Source organism: Eremothecium cymbalariae, chromosome 8 (assembly GCF_000235365.1).
Source record: "Eremothecium cymbalariae DBVPG#7215 chromosome 8, complete sequence".
Classification (NCBI taxonomy): Eukaryota; Fungi; Ascomycota; class Saccharomycetes; order Saccharomycetales; family Saccharomycetaceae; genus Eremothecium; species Eremothecium cymbalariae.
In genome coordinates, this window is record NC_016456.1 from 834,498 (window position 1) to 851,551 (window position 17,054).

The following is a 17,054-nucleotide window of genomic DNA, read 5'->3' on the forward strand; positions in this document are numbered from 1 at the left end:
TAATCCATAATAAGTATAATGGTGCTAGTGCTAGGCTGCTGCATCTTCTTCTTGCCTTAGCAATAACTCTTATTTAGACGTGTTTGTTGCTGTCAGCCAGCACAAAAAAATTATAAATTTGGTTTATTATAGTTTTGAAAAAAAAGACTTTGGGGCTAGTTTACCATGACAAGTCGATGGTAAATTAGCTGCGGGTGGTTTGCTAGCTTGCTTGTTGTTTGTAGTGCTTTTTTTTATAGCATGGTACGCAAAGCTCTTTGTAAGCAACATTCAAAAGATAGTAGTAGTATCACAACCAAGAACAGTAATACCAAGGAGTGTAGCAATATAAAAATATACATTTAAGTTTTGATGGTGCTTTTTTGTTAGCACACTGTCATTGCTGTAGTAGAGGTCCTAAGAAAATATGGTTCGAGAGGATATGTCTGTGAGTGAAGACGAATCACCTTTTATATGGAAGAGTCGATATATATATACTTTCTATGTGTTTTCAGGAATGGCCAGTTAAAATGTCGCAGAGGATCTCTAACAGGGCATTTTCGAACTCGTGATAGTATCCGTCGCTAGAGGCAACATGCACAACGTCACAATCATTGTCGCTCAACGACAAAATGTATTTTTGGACCTCGGCGTATATTTTTGAAATTTCTTGGGATTCGTCGAATTTGTTAACAATGGAGGGTTCTGGATTAAGAGAGCTTAGTAGTTCTCCCCAAGGCTCGGCTTCGTCCCCGTCGTAGAGACCTTCTGATAGTGCTTTTATAGTTTTCGAGGCAAGGTGGGAAGAAGAAGAGCCATAGCTGTGCGTTTGGTCTGCATTGTGGGGGGAGTGGCCGGAAAATAAAAAAGCGTCATCGAATAGAGCTTCAGCTCTCATTGAGCTAGTAGCAGCGGTTCCTCTCTCCTCGCTTAATGGCACGGTGTTGACGGAACCCGGGCTCTGTTGCTCAAATTGCTGGGATTCCGTGGATGCGGGTTCTGCGTGCGCCGTGGATGTGGGGTGTACCTTCGCTTGTTTGCTGGAGGAGGAGGTAGTGGAGTTGGCCCATACACCTAAACTTGGTTGAGGCACCATCGGTGTCTCTGTGTTCGAAGTAAGCATCGGCGGGATTTCGTACTTGTTAAAGAATAACTTTTTACCCGCATGGCTTTCAGAGTTTCCATATTTAATCTGAATTAATTGAAAAAGTAGCTTTATCAATTTGAAACAGTGTTTACAGATTTCTGTGGTAGCGTTCATCTTGGATTCTACTAATGGAATCGCTTTTGAGAGCAGCATGAACCTTAGGTCAGTTAGCAATTGAAAATAACTGCCCATTTTGTGCACACGGCTTATATCTAAAGCCAGTGAATTTAGAGCAAATGTTATCGCATTAATAGGCATATCGCCTACAAGTAGCTCCCAGTTGAAAGTGGCATGTGTGCTTTCTGCTTGGTACTTGATGAATTCATCCAAGTAGTGAAGCGATGCGGGAACCAAATTGTTTTTCAAATCTTCATAGTTGTAAACCCAAGTCTTGTCAAGGGAAAAATCTAGGTACCCGTTGTCGTTCAGAAGATACTGTATCATATTGAGGTTCTGACCGTATCCGCTATCGATTATGGGGTCACCCCCAGGTTTGCTAGTACTACGTGTAGTCTTTCTTTTACTTATCATTAGAAGTGACTTGCGAATTAAGCTTAAGTGTAACAAGAGCAATGATCTATCAGCAAAGGTGTTCAGCATGAAAACAGCCCAAACTATAAACCTAGCGGTCACAGGATCCTCTGCCTTGTATCTTTTTAAATGATTGTTCAAGACTAATGCACTCCCAGTACAACAATCATGCAGTTCCAGAATACGCTCTTTGATTCCGGATGATGTATGTTCGCCCCGCGTGTGAATATTGTTAAAGTTCCCCTGACACAATTCATTTATTAGGACGACAAACCTGTACTTCGCGTTAATAAAACATACACTTGGGTTCATGAAGCCATTATGGTCCAATTCTGTCATTAATACAGTATCAAATTCTCCAGGCTTAATCAAAGGTGGTAAATTGTTGTGCAAGGAGGTTATTGTGTCGAGATAAAATATTTGCCAAAACAGTATCCGACGGCTGCGAATCAAAGCTTGGTCAGTCATCCCATGATATGAGACTGGATCAAGTGTCAGTTGGATTTTTTGAGCTAATCTGAACAATTGGGCCACGGTTGTAATACTTGGATTTTCAATTATTGAGTTTAAAAGGACACTCCCAATTAAGCTTCTTAACGAAAACCGGGTTGGGAATTCATATAAAGTATAAAGCTTTTGGATTACGTTGTGATAGTTCCTAATCTCGTCCATTAATTTAGGATCGTAAGTTTCATGGTATTTGGCCGTCGCACCTGCATATGCTATGGGCATTAATAGTAACAAAAAGTCGAGTGTTTTTTGGTTGAGAGTTCCATCCCAGGATTCCCAGAATTCCATGTGCGCGACAACAAATTGGTCCATCTCCACCAAGGGTAATATGGGGTGTACAGACACCTTATAGTGGTCCAAAAGTTCCAGACATCTTTCCCTGCTCGGTAGCAACTGGAAATTATCAGCACCTGAAGTCATTAGCGGCTGTGGCAATTCTAAAGACAAAGTGTTAGCGGAAATATGCTTCCCGCTTGAGGTTAACAGCTGATGTTGACTGTCACTGTTCCCTTCTTCAGGCTGTGTAATCACAGTTCTTTTCGTTTCCCTTGCATTATTAGTGGAATCCAAGCTCCTATCAACTACGTATTTGTTTGGATGGGTTGCAGATTCCTCTGCAACAACCGCCGTACTTCTAGAATTCTCCTGCATAACCACCGCATTCTCAGAATTCTCCTGCTCAACAACCTTTCTCGCCTTCTCGATCACCTTCAGCAATTGTTGTTTGCTTTCTTTGGGCACTTTATGCTGCCCTCCCCTTGAAACCCGATCGTTAACGAAATATACACACTCAAAACTGTTCCTCAAACAGTTGTCACAAGATGGTCTCTCCCGGCTACACTTTACCTTCCTTTTGTGACACGGCATACAATTCAATACACGCCTCTGTCTTTTATGCTGAACCTTATAAATTGTCCCATCCTCCAGCACGACTGCGCTCTGGTTCTTTATCGGTATCACCTTAGAACCTCTTCCTGACATTGATTCTCGCAGATCTCTCAGAATAACTTTCTCTGTTCTTTGCAATTAATCTCTCTCAACTACAACCATTAACAATAAACTGGCCCTCTTTCTATCTACCTATGCTTATATCCTGGTGATGCCTTCCTCGCCTTTTTTTTTAAAATCTCTACTTCTATGCACATCTGATTGACGCAGGACGCAACACTAAACCAACGCCGTCCCAAAAAGAATCCTCTCACCTCGACTCGGTGCAACTACTCTTTTTTAAAAACATTCTGTTTAAAATCTGTTTGCTTGAATCTATTTCCCACAGGCTTCTCTTCTTTTTCAATAACCTACTGCTCTACTCCTCTCCTCCCATCTTTTCTCTATATGCTCCCGCATATCGAAAATGACAGATCTACACACCGCTAATCCTAAGCCGAGAAAACCCTTCCGTTCATCTCCCTCTTTCTAACCCCCTCCCCCTCCCCCCTTCTATGCTCACAAATATACACAATTACTCACCTAATACACACTCCTACACAGATACTCTCACACACCTCAGGCTCCCATACACAAAATTACAGAATACTCTTTCTACCTCATTATCACCTGCGTCTGTCTGTTTCAAGTTGTCCTGCGCGTCTCCTGTTCGCCCGTTCTCTTCCCCCTTCCTCCACCAATTTCTTCCTGCCCTCCTCCTCCTCCGTCCCCCCTCCCTCGCCCAATCCCATCTGTTAAAAAGAGACCGTATGACCTAATACACATTTCCATCTGCCCCGCAATCCGCATCTATATTCCCGAATCCTCCTGCATTTTACAGGCTCCTCCTCCTGCTCATTTAATTTCGAATCAAAACCGCTATAACTCGCTTAACCAAGCATTACCGACCTGCTTACCAAACCCATCTTTTTAACCCTATTCTTCCCTTTTTGAAATTTCGCTGGCTTTATTTTTCGTTTGGCCTTTTTCAACAATAATTGCCGCCAGCCTGCATAAATGATGCTCGTACGCAAGATTAATACCGCGTTACTTTCTATTTTTCTTAATAAAAGAAAATAACCCGGCAAAACAATTTAAATACCGGTGCCCGAGACAGAAATCATTTGGTCCAGTTCGGAATTTCTTCGAGGTCACATGCGTGAGCCGGAATAAGACAAAAAACAAAACAAAACAAAACAAAAAGGAAAAGAAAATGCTCCTGCATGCCATTTAACGCGCAAACGCGCAAAAACCAAATCAAATGCATTAAGCAGACCTTTTTGCTTTATGGCAGGCACCGTTTCGCCGTGCAGGTAGAACAATAAACGACAGAGACAATAGCTATCCGCCAGTTTCTGTGCCAGCGCCCGTGCGCGCTGGCTTATAGCGTAACGTAATTCACAGTGGGACGCGTGGACGCGTCCCACGCGCCTCGCTCGAACTCAGACCAGAGGCCAAGGCAACGCAGCGCGGCACGCGTGTCGAAAGCGAGTCGCGTTGTGAGGCACACCACACGCACGCACGCAAACACACATTACGAAGCCACAGTAATGCTTTCTTTTTCGTTCTTGGTGGTCACGTGTTATTATATGCTCTCGAAGAAAGTCTTTTCCTCCCACCGCCGCGGTGTTCCTCCCTAGTCAGTCCCTCTCCCCAAATCGCACACCGCATCCAGCATCCACAGCGAGCGGTGTTTCTTTCTTTTTTATTAGCGCTCTATTATTATACAACCGTTCTGTCTTCGAAGGATTCGGTACGTATACAGAAAATTAATATTTAAAAAAAAGTAGTATATAGTTTTGGAGCTGGATATTGGAGAGTTGGAGAGTTGGATTAGGATCCACCCTGTCTAGGTTGTTCGAGAAGGGATAAGCATGGAAAAGCAGAGGAATATGCGGAAAGCTGGTGGTAGTTCGTCGTTGCATACCAGGTTAGTCAATGTGACTCAACAGAAGGATCCGTATGGTGCGAGTGTTCCTCCATTGTATCAGTCGACGACCTTTAAGCAGGAGTCCTTTGAGCCAGGATGTCAGGAATATGACTATACACGATCGGGTAATCCCACACGGAGTGTGGTTGAGAGACAAGTTGGGAAGTTGTATGGGGTTTGTGGTGAGCAGGTGCTTGCGGTATCTAGTGGGATGTCAGCGCTAGATGTCATATTGCGGTCGATTTTAGGGTCTTACCAAGCCGGGAAGACTCCTGTGGTGATAGCAGGCGATGATTTGTACGGGGGTACACAGAGGTTGTTGGGTATTTTGGGGATTCAGGGTCATGTGAAGGTATTGCATGTGGATACGTCGGATGCAGCGCGGTTTGTGGATGTGTTTCTGTCGCAGCGGAACGTTGCGTGCGTGCTTTTGGAGTCACCCACGAACCCTTTGATGAAGGTTGCCGATCTTCCGAAGCTTATCAGTTTTGTGAAGTCGCATCGCGGCGGTAGCGGATGTAAAATAGTGGTGGATAATACCATGGTCTCAGGGATTAACTGTAATCCTTTAGAATTGGGTGCGGATCTGGTTTATGAGTCTGCGACAAAGTTTTTAAACGGTCATCATGATATAATGGCAGGGGTTATAGTGGCGGCGTCGGTGGAGTTGGCTCAGGATATGTATTTCATTGTTAATTCAATGGGTGCTGGGTTGGCGCCAATGGATTCATGGTTATTGATCCGTGGGTTGAAGACCCTTGGCGTAAGGATGTACCAGCAACAGCATAATGCAATGGTTCTAGCCCACTGGCTCCAGGATAGTTGTGGCTTTGCGCCGACGGAGCAGAACAGCCAGCTTCGCACACGTTTCGTAGGGTTGAAGTCACATCCTCAATTCCACTTGCATAGAAGTTTCAATAGTGGGCCTGGTGCCGTGTTATCTATTGAAACTGGTGATATTGAATTGTCGGAAAAGATAGTTTGTTCAAAGAAGTTTAAGTACTGGAATGTCACAGTGTCCTTTGGGTGTGTTAACTCTTTGATTTCAATGCCATGCAAGATGTCTCACGCGTCGATTGATCCAGAACTTCGTAAAGATCGGAAATTCCCTGAAGACTTGATTCGCATTTGTTGCGGTATAGAGGACGTTTCAGACTTGCAATGGGATTTGCTAGGAGCCTTCGAAGATGTTGGACTACTTGAACTTCGGGATAACAGAAATACGATTTTCAATAAGTTAAACGGGCACCTAGCCAAGAATACCATTGGCCAAACTGTTTATAACAAAAACATATATGATGCCTTTTTCGGAGAGAAAATAGCAAATGCACCTGGCGCTGTATATTGTAGTGCTAAATTATAGATCAATGATATTCTATATTAATTAGAAATTTAAGAAAATATATGTACTATTCTGATAGTTATCCTTAACAACTAACTTTTGGTATCGAAATTTACTATGGGATGATTGTTAATCCTACCAATATATACTTATAAGACGTAACTGACCAAGGTTTTATTATTAGGCAAGCCTACAATTTGGGATTTCATTCAGTAGGTTAGTGTAGTTCTTCAATATAAATATATATATATTCCATTTAGCGGTGTTCATGATCAGGGTTTGGAGATTCCTATATCACGTGACCAAATCACCAATTTTTTAAAACTTTCTCGACATTTAAAACTTCACCAAATGCGTTTTCTCGTAAGTAATTAATTAATAGTATAGGATTGCAAGAAGAAAATATACAATTAATCCCACCCACCAGATGTTTTGTGCCAGTAAGTTTCATTTTTTTAATTGTTCTATTTCTTAATTTGAGAAATATATGGCCATACGTGTAAGTTACTAACTTTACTTTATTCTACTAGTCAGCGGGAAGCAACCAAAGATTCCTGTGATATCACCTGTTTCAAGATGCGTTTTTGAAAAATCGCTGATCGAACAATATGTTGAAGAAAATGGCGTTGATCCAATATCAAATACTGCCCTAAATAAAGAACAGCTTATTGAAATCTCTCAAACTCCCCAGCAATACGCATTGAGTAACTCTGTGAACTCAGCAACACTCAATGCAAACTATAGCATTCCAAATCTGCTTTCCACTCTACAAAATGAATGGGATGCCCTTATGTTGGAAAACTTTGAGCTGAGAAACCATCTGGACATCTGCAAAAAGGAATTATCCGCCACATTGTATAAATGCGACGCTGCTATTAGGGTAGCCGCCCGTGCAACGCAGGAAAGAGATGATTTAAGGCATACTTTGACACAATTGACGGAAGCAGTTGGTAGCGAAGCTGCAGAACCTGTTAAATATCCTGCTAGGAAAGCTCCTGACATTATTCAGTTACCGGAACTTTTACTAGAGGAGCTAGTTGGTGAATCTCAGTCATATGTAATGAAAACAAAAAACCAATCAAAACTAAAGCCAAAACCTGTGGTTAGTTTGAATATTGAGAAAATGGAGCAACAAAACAATAGTTTTGATGTATCTAAGGTGTTTACTAACAGACTTATTAATCCTGCTGATAGAGTAACGGTTGTGCTGAGTGAAAGTGATGTAAGACTAATTATAGACGACGAATTTGTATTGCTGAAGAATCTACCTACCCAATTGCAGATAGCCTACCCAATTGGAGAACAAAGAGTTGTGTTTGTTGGTGAACAAGTTCTTGGTGTATACAATTCTCTCACAAGTGAAATCCAAAGTTTTAAAAATACAGTACAAGGCCATATACAGTCAGTGCAGTACTCTTCAAATATTGCCCCGAATTATTTTATCACTTTGAATGATAAGCACCAAATATATTACACTTCTTTAGATGGCTCCAATGTTTACCAACTAACTGATGGTAGTCCATATTTCGATGCAACAAGTTATTCACGCAATTTACAACTTCACAAGGATGGCTTACTTTTGGCGTACCAAACCAATAATACATCAATAGCAATTTTTAGTGTACAAACACCTTCTGAACATCCAACTATATTAGAAGTAGAATTGACGGACTCGGAGTCTGATTCAATCGTAAACTTTAGGTTTGCGCCAAATGGTTATTGGTTATACGTACAATCCAAATTTGAATTCCATGTCTATGATTTGAGAAAAGAAGATGTTACGCTAGCGATGGACAAATTAAAGTTTGATGCTCCAATCCTTACAGATTTTGAAACCGATGAGACAGGGAAAGGACTTTATCTGCACACTACAGAATGCAGCATAAAATCGTATTCATACGTCAAATCTAAACATTGTTGGGTTAGCGGTATTTCATATCCAATCGACTTGTTGACTGATCACGAAGTTACGTACTGTGAGGATACACAGGGAAGATATCTCCGAGCGTTCGTGTATCCATCTGAAAAGGAAAATGGAATGCTCCTTTGTTCTGTGAAAATACGGATAAGTTAACATGTACCAAAGTTTACATACATAGTATTAGAACCCCATCGTCTTACACAGCAGATATCTCACCAATAATAGCCGATTAGCCTTTGTAACAATTATCATTCTAGGAGATGTTTTCAAGTTATTATTTTTCTGAAAAACCATTGCCAACTATCCAGTAAACGATTCCCGTTTTAAATTAGTGAGGAAGTACAAAATATATTTCCAAAGAATTTTTTCGCCAAGCATGAATTACTTAAACCTTCGAAAACCGAGTACTTAAGCATTGTCAAGGCATTAGTCAACTACCGTAGACTAATACCACATAAGGGGATAAACACCTTTTTGAAAATATTTGGATACCTGAGAAGGCGCATTTTTATATTTTACACTGGTTCCAGTCAAATAATCAAGAAGTCGCTGTTTTGGCATAGAAGTTATAGAGATGCCCTTCTTAAGCTCGGTTAGACATCTTGGTTCATCATCGACAACGGTCAAAGTTAAGAAAGCAACTGATGACAGTGAACACAATGGTGCATACGGTTCTCTCATGAATGAAATAGCCATACTTACGTACAGTCCAAATACACTCAGGGAAATCACACAAGTATTAAAAAAGAGACTAGTTGGCAATTACAAGAAAACCCCGTCCAAAAGGGCAGTTAACCTTTTGAAAACCTTGACTCTGATCAGATTTTTAGTTATCAACGGCTCAGAAGAATGTATTGCTTGGCTAAGGCGACATCTAGTGCTCATTAGAAGCTTTCAAGATTTTACCCTACGTGATGGCGAAAAAAAACAGATGGTCAATCAAATTCAGCTCTTATCCTGCAAACTTTGCCAACTCCTTACAGATTCAAACCTTTTAGAAGATATGAGGAAAGAAATCACCATCTTTCGTACAAGTATCACTACCCCAGGAAGAAAGTCTACGGACGCAAATTATCTACTTCCTCATGGGACTATTCAACGCAAAAATACTGATAATTTATTCCGTAATAATACTATACATGGTGCATCAAACTCAAGAAACAATGAATTTTTGCTTATAAATGACGCCCATACAATGAGGAAAGCTAAATCTCCCGGTTGGAGAGTGGGAATCAAAAACAATGTGGACAGCAACTATATATCACGACTTCGTCCGGTAAGAGAGGAGACCCTCGAGGAAGATCTAACTGGTAACTCCCTACATCCTGTGCTTGGATAGGATAGAGGACTCACACATAACTTAATCGAAAATTTTATAAATCCATTATTATAGTCGTGGTGTTTAGCCAGGAACAAACGTTTAAACTGAAACAATGGCTTACTTAAAGAAAAGGATGTGCACCACCAATTGTATAGATGATAACTTCAATAACATATGACCCACAGATTTTAAATACTACTATGTATAAATATCTAATGAGAGTAGCGTACTCGAATGATTTTCAAGGTGAATTGCTGTCTAAATTGTGGTGTAAAGTAAACATGTCTATTATTATCATGCTGTAGTTTCAAACTATATTGTCCGAAATAGAACCGGTTCAACTATACCGGACACCTTAGAAATGAAAAATATTTTTCATTTCGCACTATACATTAAACTGCTGCTGTTACACAAACGCACGCAAACACAACTGGTATTTACTCTCAATTCCATCTATACATTAACATAAACTCTACCGGTAACGTTTAAAAAAAGCTTCATTAAGATCTTAGCTTTCCATGGACTTTTTGTGAATTTTGAACCCATCGAAGTCAATTATTAACGTCGATAGAGATTTCCACCAGCTAAAAACATGAAAGATTTGCCGTAACTTAGCTAATAATCCAAATGCAGTTCATGAAATAGTGATTAGTGCGTCTGAAGTACTACATGACCTTTGGAAACCTCAATGGAGACCTTATTTGTGTTCATTTGAAGTTGAAGAGATGCATTATCGAACATCACCATATACGTCACGGGCTCTGATTAAGAGCCCGTGACGTTTCTTTTTCTAATCAAGGGGCTGAGTCTGTGGTGATTATAAATAGCGGATGCCCTTCACTGTTTGTGAAAGATGTTATCCTTCCTTCTTAATGGGCAAACGGAGACACAATCAAAGCGCTCTCTAACAGAACTTTGACACTCTACTGCGACATAATCAACAGTATTAACCATGCAAATTTTCGTCAAGACATTAACTGGCAAAACGATTACCTTGGAGGTCGAGTCCTCTGACACTATCGACAACGTGAAGTCTAAAATTCAGGACAAGGAGGGCATTCCTCCCGACCAGCAGCGTTTGATTTTCGCTGGCAAGCAGCTAGAAGACGGCAGAACTTTGTCTGACTACAATATCCAAAAGGAATCCACGTTGCATTTGGTTTTGCGATTGAGGGGTGGTATGCAAATCTTTGTCAAGACATTGACCGGCAAAACTATCACCTTGGAGGTCGAGTCCTCTGACACTATCGACAACGTGAAGTCTAAAATTCAGGACAAGGAGGGCATTCCTCCCGACCAGCAGCGTTTGATTTTCGCTGGCAAGCAGCTAGAAGACGGCAGAACTTTGTCTGACTACAATATCCAAAAGGAATCCACGTTGCATTTGGTTTTGCGATTGAGGGGTGGTGCTTAAATTGAGATATCGTGTTGAGCCGGTGTTACCATTCTTTTTTGGAATTTATTGAATATAGCGTTGGCCTGTGGTTCTTTGGGGAGGTGAAAATATTTCATTTTTTTATTTTAATTAGTGAATATATAGCTTATATTAATAAACACTCATTTTTAAGGTAAGATATCTTGTCAGAATAAGAGATTATTATGGCAGGCATGTAATTATGTTCTTATATTGGCGTTACGTAATTCCGCATTTAATATTGGCGAGTTGTCCTGTATCACAAGATCCCGCAAGTTACTCTCAATAAGAACTGTAGAGGCGTTCAACTTGCTCTTTAGTTTTGCCCCAAACCTAATTAGTTGGATTTTCACGCTCTCTATAGTATCAACAGTACTATTGAAGGAGTATAACGTTTTCCATAATCTTTCAAAAGAATCCGCTACGTCACTTTTTAAATAGTCTTCTGGGTTTTGGGTGCTATTAGAAATCAATTTTATACCAAGTTCACAGCCTGCAAGTTGAGTTCTCCAGGTATATAGGATGTTACTAGGTTCAAACATATTGATAATAGATCCAATGACAAAGCTTAGCAATTCGTTTTCCTGATTCGAACTCTTAAATACCACTGCGTCCGTGACTTCTTTCAAAATTTTAATTCTTAGTTCTTCATTCTGTATATTCTCTTTGGAGGACTTTTTACTGACATCCATCTTCGATCTCTTGGATGGGTTTTTATGTGTTTCAAGGTCAGACTGTGGTGTAGCGAGGTCATCAGATGCTTCTAGGGATCTTAGAATGCTAGTAGCCGCTTCCATTAATTTATTGACCAGTTGAGTATCTGGATACTTTGCCAGGTATTTACAGTATGCAGCGCTGATTTTAGTGACATAGGATTTGTTATTCCTGGAAATTTCAACTTGCAAAATATACTTAACTTGGTTTTGTAGTTCGATATCATGTGAATAAAAATCTTCAAAGTTAACACAAACTTGAGTCAGGGCACCGACAATCAGATCCTTACCATCCCATGATTTACCTTTACTGGCCGAAAGTAATATATCAAACAATTTACTTATTTGAGTTTTCGATAAATTACTATCCATGTTCCAGCACAACTTAGATATACTTTTGGCGCACATCTGCCTGGTAGAAAAGTCATTTGAGCTAATATACTTCGCAACCAAAGTGGATATTTCATCAACGTATAGTTTCATTGTACCAGAACCTGAATTTGAAGATTCATTCCAAATATTGGTGTACAAAGTAGATAATTTGTCGTCAGGATTATTCATAGCAACAAAAATTAAAGGCATTAGAATGCTTGATATTCCTTCAAATTGCTCTGTACCATGTCTTTGAACAGATTCAATAGCCGTACCAATCACCATTTTTATCCCTGTTTCATCTGCTTCAAAGAATTTTGTAACCATCTTGTTGGAATATTTGACTGCCTTATCTAATGCGCTGACTCTGAAAATATAACCAAAAGTTGTTGCAAACGCATTCGAAATAGTATTATTACGGTCTTCAAAAGAATTAAAACATATTTTCATGAATTTACCTGTGAATGGCCTCAGTGATATATGATATTTTAAAGCAAGTAATGATATAACCTTGCTAGAGGCAACCTTAGAGGGTAACCCAACTGACTTTTTGACAGCTTTCGTAGAGTAATCTACAAGCTCTTGCATTAAAGATTCATCACATAAATCAATTAACTTTTCAATTGACGACATGATTGACGAGTTGTTTAAAGTTTGTGCTCTCCTGGCATCGATATCCTCTGTGCTTATGTTGTATTTATCCGCGTTTAAAGATAAATAGTTTATAAGTTGAGGTTCCAAGAAGGATAAAGACACAGTAAGTTCATAAACCAAAGAAGGAGCATATGGTTTAATCGTGCCACCAGCGTTTTTGATCAAATCTAATAGTGTTTGCAGTGCGAATTTTCTAACTTCTTCAGCATCATTATGGAATCCCTTAGAGCCAATTAAAAATGGCAGTAGCACATCGAGAATATGCCGAGATTTCTTGGAATCAACAACTCTAGACTCATCAATTGATCTTACTAACACCTTGGAAAGGACTAAAGCTAATTTTGAACCTGCCTCACGAACTGTTTCCTTTATATCGTCCACTACTCTAAATGTTTCTGTCCAGATATCTTCTAGTTGCAATTGGTACTCTTCAATAGAACTAGTTTGAACGAGATCAATTAACGCATTTGTACTTGCCTCACGAACTCTCCATTCATTATTCCGCATATTAGTTAGCAAATCGCTTACTATCTCATTGAAGTATTGTTTTATGGTGGTGGCTGGATCCGAGACTAATGTATTCCAAATATCATTCATTGATCCGGCAACATTCTTTTGCGGATCAAAACGATACCTAAATAATTTAGGTATTAGCCTTTCAGCAAGGTTACGTTTATTTAAAAGCATTTCCTGTAGAGAGTTCTTTGAAATAATTGCCCCCAGGCCAAAAGCAACACCCTTTCTGGATGACCATAAGGTTGAACTTTTAGCTAAATCCATGAATTTGTAGACAAGACTGACATCTCCCACCTCATTGGCCAAATTTAAAATATCTTTGTAAGTGGAGATATATCCATCTCCAGTATCCAAAGTACCAGGTGCAAATAACGTCGTTTCCTCCGATAAAGTACCCGAACTTAGACTTATAGTTTTTGCAGAATCTGTAAAACTCTTTAATAACCCCTTAACCATATCCTCTCTCAAGTCTGCTTTAGCAAGCCCATAAATAATACTTAGTCCTCGGGAAGCAGATTCTTGGATCAATTCATCACGGTCGGCTAAAAAGCGCATGAAGGCCAGATGAATTTCTTCACAGAGGTTTAATATTTCAATTCTACCATCCAGATATTGGGCAATAGATAGCAACCAAAGACAAGAAGCCTTGCGACGTGCTGGTTTTATTGATCTGGAATATGATATTATGCTTGATAACCCTGTAAGCAAATAAGTTCCAGGAAATGTTTCAGTTAATTTAGCCGAATATGCTTTCACGTCGAGTTGATTAACCAAAAATTTAGAAGACCAACCACCTAACAAAACAGTCAATGCTTCTCCAGATGTGAACAAGAACTCTGTTTGTTTTGACATGTGGATGTTTTGAAATGTTTGAAACATGAAATCAAACTTTTCAGCATCTTCCACATACAACGCAAGGTAACACCACAACAAAATGGCTGGTTCATTATTCAACAATACATCTTTTAATAATCCACAAAGCTCATCCAGAATATGTTTTTTTCGTTTGAAGACAGAGAGTTGAATAGACCGAACTTGGCAAGTTCGCAGAGACATTGGTAAGAAGCCTTTTTAAACTTAGAATCTTTTAAATTTTGAACCAACGAGATAGACAGATTGTAGCTCCCTTTGGATAAGCTAACGTTTGCATTTCCATTAATAGCCAATCTCGGCAAGTAATAACTACCAGCATAGAGTGTTGCCTTATCTAATAAAGATGATTCATTTAATTTTTGAAGTAAAGAGGCGTAAAACGGTGAATTGTGATAAGCTCCAATTATTCCTAATATATTGGCAGCCGAAGCAATATCCGCATCAGAAGCAGTATCACAAGCCTGAATAAAGCAAAAAATACGCTCACTTAGGCTCCCAAGCTTAGAAATAACAATATCAGAACTGTGCTTTATAAGAGTCAATAACGTTTTACCAAATATGGGATCGGAATAGCGGAAGATAGATACAAATTTACCAGTTTCATCTTTTTTGACAAATTCATTCACCAAAATAGTTAGGAAGTTGATATAAAACTCAGAAGATAAACCATGGATACTGTGCTTAACTAAGTCATAAACTTTCTCATCAGTTTCTACCGCTTTCTCTATTCTCAAGGACCAATCTTGATCTTGCACAATAATGGTGTTATGTCCTTCAACAGCGTTGGATACCAAACACTGAAAGGCAAAGCTCACCGCTGTATTAAGGCAGTCTCTTATTATACGCACTTCATCTGCCTTACTAATCATATCTTCAATGAGATAAAGGAGGGATTCAAAGGATACAAATGGCGTCTCTGTAGTTTTAGTAGCCAAAAGTTCAGCTGTTGGTTTAAACTCCTTTGAGTTCGAACTTTGAAGTACCCGAAACCAGTGTGGGTGCAAACCCTTGAATGATTCCTCAATCACGTCAAATCTATTAGATCTAGATGTTCCTAAAATATTGAGCATTCTCGCGTTTGCATCATTGAAGGGGAAGGAGGCATTAACAAATTTTATAGCCATATATTTGCGTGCCATAATTGATTCAGAAGAAGAAGAAAATTTATGCTCCAATGGGGAATTGACTAAAATTTTCTCAATAATTGTTCTTAACTTGTCTTTCGAATCAGCTGTAAAACTAGGCAAATGACCCAGTAATGCACTCAATGTCTCCTGAATACTTACCCTCAATTCAGGCAGATCTTTAGATAAATAATCAAATAATAGTTCAATGGTTGACATGTCATCCTTAAAAGGATATTCTCGCTTAAAGAGTTCGCTCAGCGTTTCGTATTGAGCTTTCCTTTCCTGGATGTTCTGAGATGTCTGAAGTTGCAGATCAGAATGTGCTGTCTTGAGATTTTGTTTAATTACAGCGCATACGTAATTAGCACAAGATTCTTCGTTGCCAATGGGAATGCAAGATAAAGATGAGTAATTGTGTCTCGAAACATGTTGAATAAACGACAGAGTGAGCAAACGAACCTTAATAGTGGTTGACTGCAAACCAATTTGACAAATATCAAACATTCTTTCAGAGATTCTGGTAGCAACGATACTTTTTTTTAGTGTGGATAATATTTCCAATTGTAGTGTATGACTTACAGGTCCAATATGGCCGTCCGGATGGCCACAGAATAAGATGATGAGGAATGATATGAAATCTCGATCTTCATAGGGTACCCGAAACCTCTTGAGGGTCTGTATAGCTTGGTCACGGAGGGACGTTGTATCTGCAGAAGCCACTATGAGGAATTTGAAAAGCCATGTATTATTCTCTTCAACAATCTCGTTTACCACAAATCGAAAAATTGCCCGTCTAAACTTGTTCAACTGTTGAGAATTAAAACTAACTCCGGAACTTTTCGTGAAGAAAGCAACATCATCGTATGACAAACCGGGACAACGGTATCTACTAGAAAGTGCATCATTCGGACTTTGTTGTTGCGGAAGTAACAAAAAGAATAGCGTAAACTTCGACATCCAAAATGAATGGTCATCTTCCTGTTCAATATGTGAAAGAATTTTAGCTTCGTTATAATCACTGCTCAACAGTGAAGATTCTTCAAATTGTAACAGCAGTTTGCACAACAAGTAGAACATCCTCGGCCTTATCGACTCAGGCAACTTTACCATGCCATTGAGAACCACAGGAACAAGATCCATAAGCTCATTAGTATCCAATCTATCTACCGACTTAGATGCAAACAACAAACTATACGAGCGAACTAATGTACTATCCACATCTGCATCCAAATTCGGAGTCTTGGCTTGTTGAACAAGCTTCTCGACCGGCAACTTCAGATTTTCCCACGAACTAAACCTTTGACTAATAAATTGAAGCAGCTTCAAAACAGCCTGACGTACCGCTGAATATGTAGACGATAGTTTTAGGAGTAGCGGCGCTAATAAACCTTCCAGATTCTTCTCAAACTGTTTTTCTGTTTCTGCCAACGCTAACCTCAACTCCACCTTCTCAATAAGTGCTAATTCCTCACTCTCAGTTAACTTCGCAGGGCCAGCCATCATGAAGATGTTGCTACCAATAAAACTAATAAGGAAACCTCAACCCACTCGGCAATATACCTCGAATGGTCCCTTGCAAACCGAACAATAAGAGTTCATGATAGGATCTTAGTTCTAAATTAGAAATATCACAGTTCGTTAGTTGTGATTATAACCGGGAATGATATTAATGGCCCTTTCTTTGCCTCTGGATGGCAAATCTCAACCCTATTATGATGTTAACCAAGGGATAAGTTTATTTAGCTGGATAGTTGTGAATACTCAAGTTAGTTTAGGT

At 39.5% G+C, this 17,054-nt stretch overlaps 5 protein-coding genes and 1 further gene across 5 annotated transcripts; 4 read left to right on the forward strand and 2 right to left on the reverse strand.

Annotated features, from left to right (window-relative positions):
• Positions 1-490: 490 nt before the first annotated feature.
• Positions 491-3,148, reverse strand: Ecym_8404 (Zn(II)2Cys6 transcription factor; the record flags this gene model as incomplete). The annotated part of the gene is made up of 1 exon (XM_003648443.1): positions 491-3,148. One exon carries the CDS (start codon positions 3,146-3,148, stop codon positions 491-493), a length of 2,658 nt encoding a protein of 885 aa, XP_003648491.1.
• A 1,820-nt stretch (positions 3,149-4,968) lies between these two features.
• STR3 (cystathionine beta-lyase STR3) lies at positions 4,969-6,387 on the forward strand (the record flags this gene model as incomplete). Its single annotated transcript, XM_003648444.1, has 1 exon — positions 4,969-6,387. The coding sequence occupies one exon, from the start codon at positions 4,969-4,971 to the stop codon at positions 6,385-6,387; it is 1,419 nt and encodes a 472-aa protein (XP_003648492.1).
• A 406-nt stretch (positions 6,388-6,793) lies between these two features.
• PRP19 (E3 ubiquitin-protein ligase PRP19) lies at positions 6,794-8,440 on the forward strand (the record flags this gene model as incomplete). Its single annotated transcript, XM_003648445.1, has 2 exons — positions 6,794-6,806; positions 6,897-8,440. 2 exons carry the CDS (start codon positions 6,794-6,796, stop codon positions 8,438-8,440), a joined length of 1,557 nt encoding a protein of 518 aa, XP_003648493.1.
• A 421-nt stretch (positions 8,441-8,861) lies between these two features.
• ENT4 (Ent4p) lies at positions 8,862-9,626 on the forward strand (the record flags this gene model as incomplete). Its single annotated transcript, XM_003648446.1, has 1 exon — positions 8,862-9,626. One exon carries the CDS (start codon positions 8,862-8,864, stop codon positions 9,624-9,626), a length of 765 nt encoding a protein of 254 aa, XP_003648494.1.
• A 934-nt stretch (positions 9,627-10,560) lies between these two features.
• Positions 10,561-11,022, forward strand: UBI4 (ubiquitin; the record flags this gene model as incomplete). The annotated part of the gene is made up of 1 exon (XM_003648447.1): positions 10,561-11,022. One exon carries the CDS (start codon positions 10,561-10,563, stop codon positions 11,020-11,022), a length of 462 nt encoding a protein of 153 aa, XP_003648495.1.
• A 200-nt stretch (positions 11,023-11,222) lies between these two features.
• Positions 11,223-16,780, reverse strand: Ecym_8409 (the record flags this gene model as incomplete).
• Between the last annotated feature and the right edge of the window lie 274 nt (positions 16,781-17,054).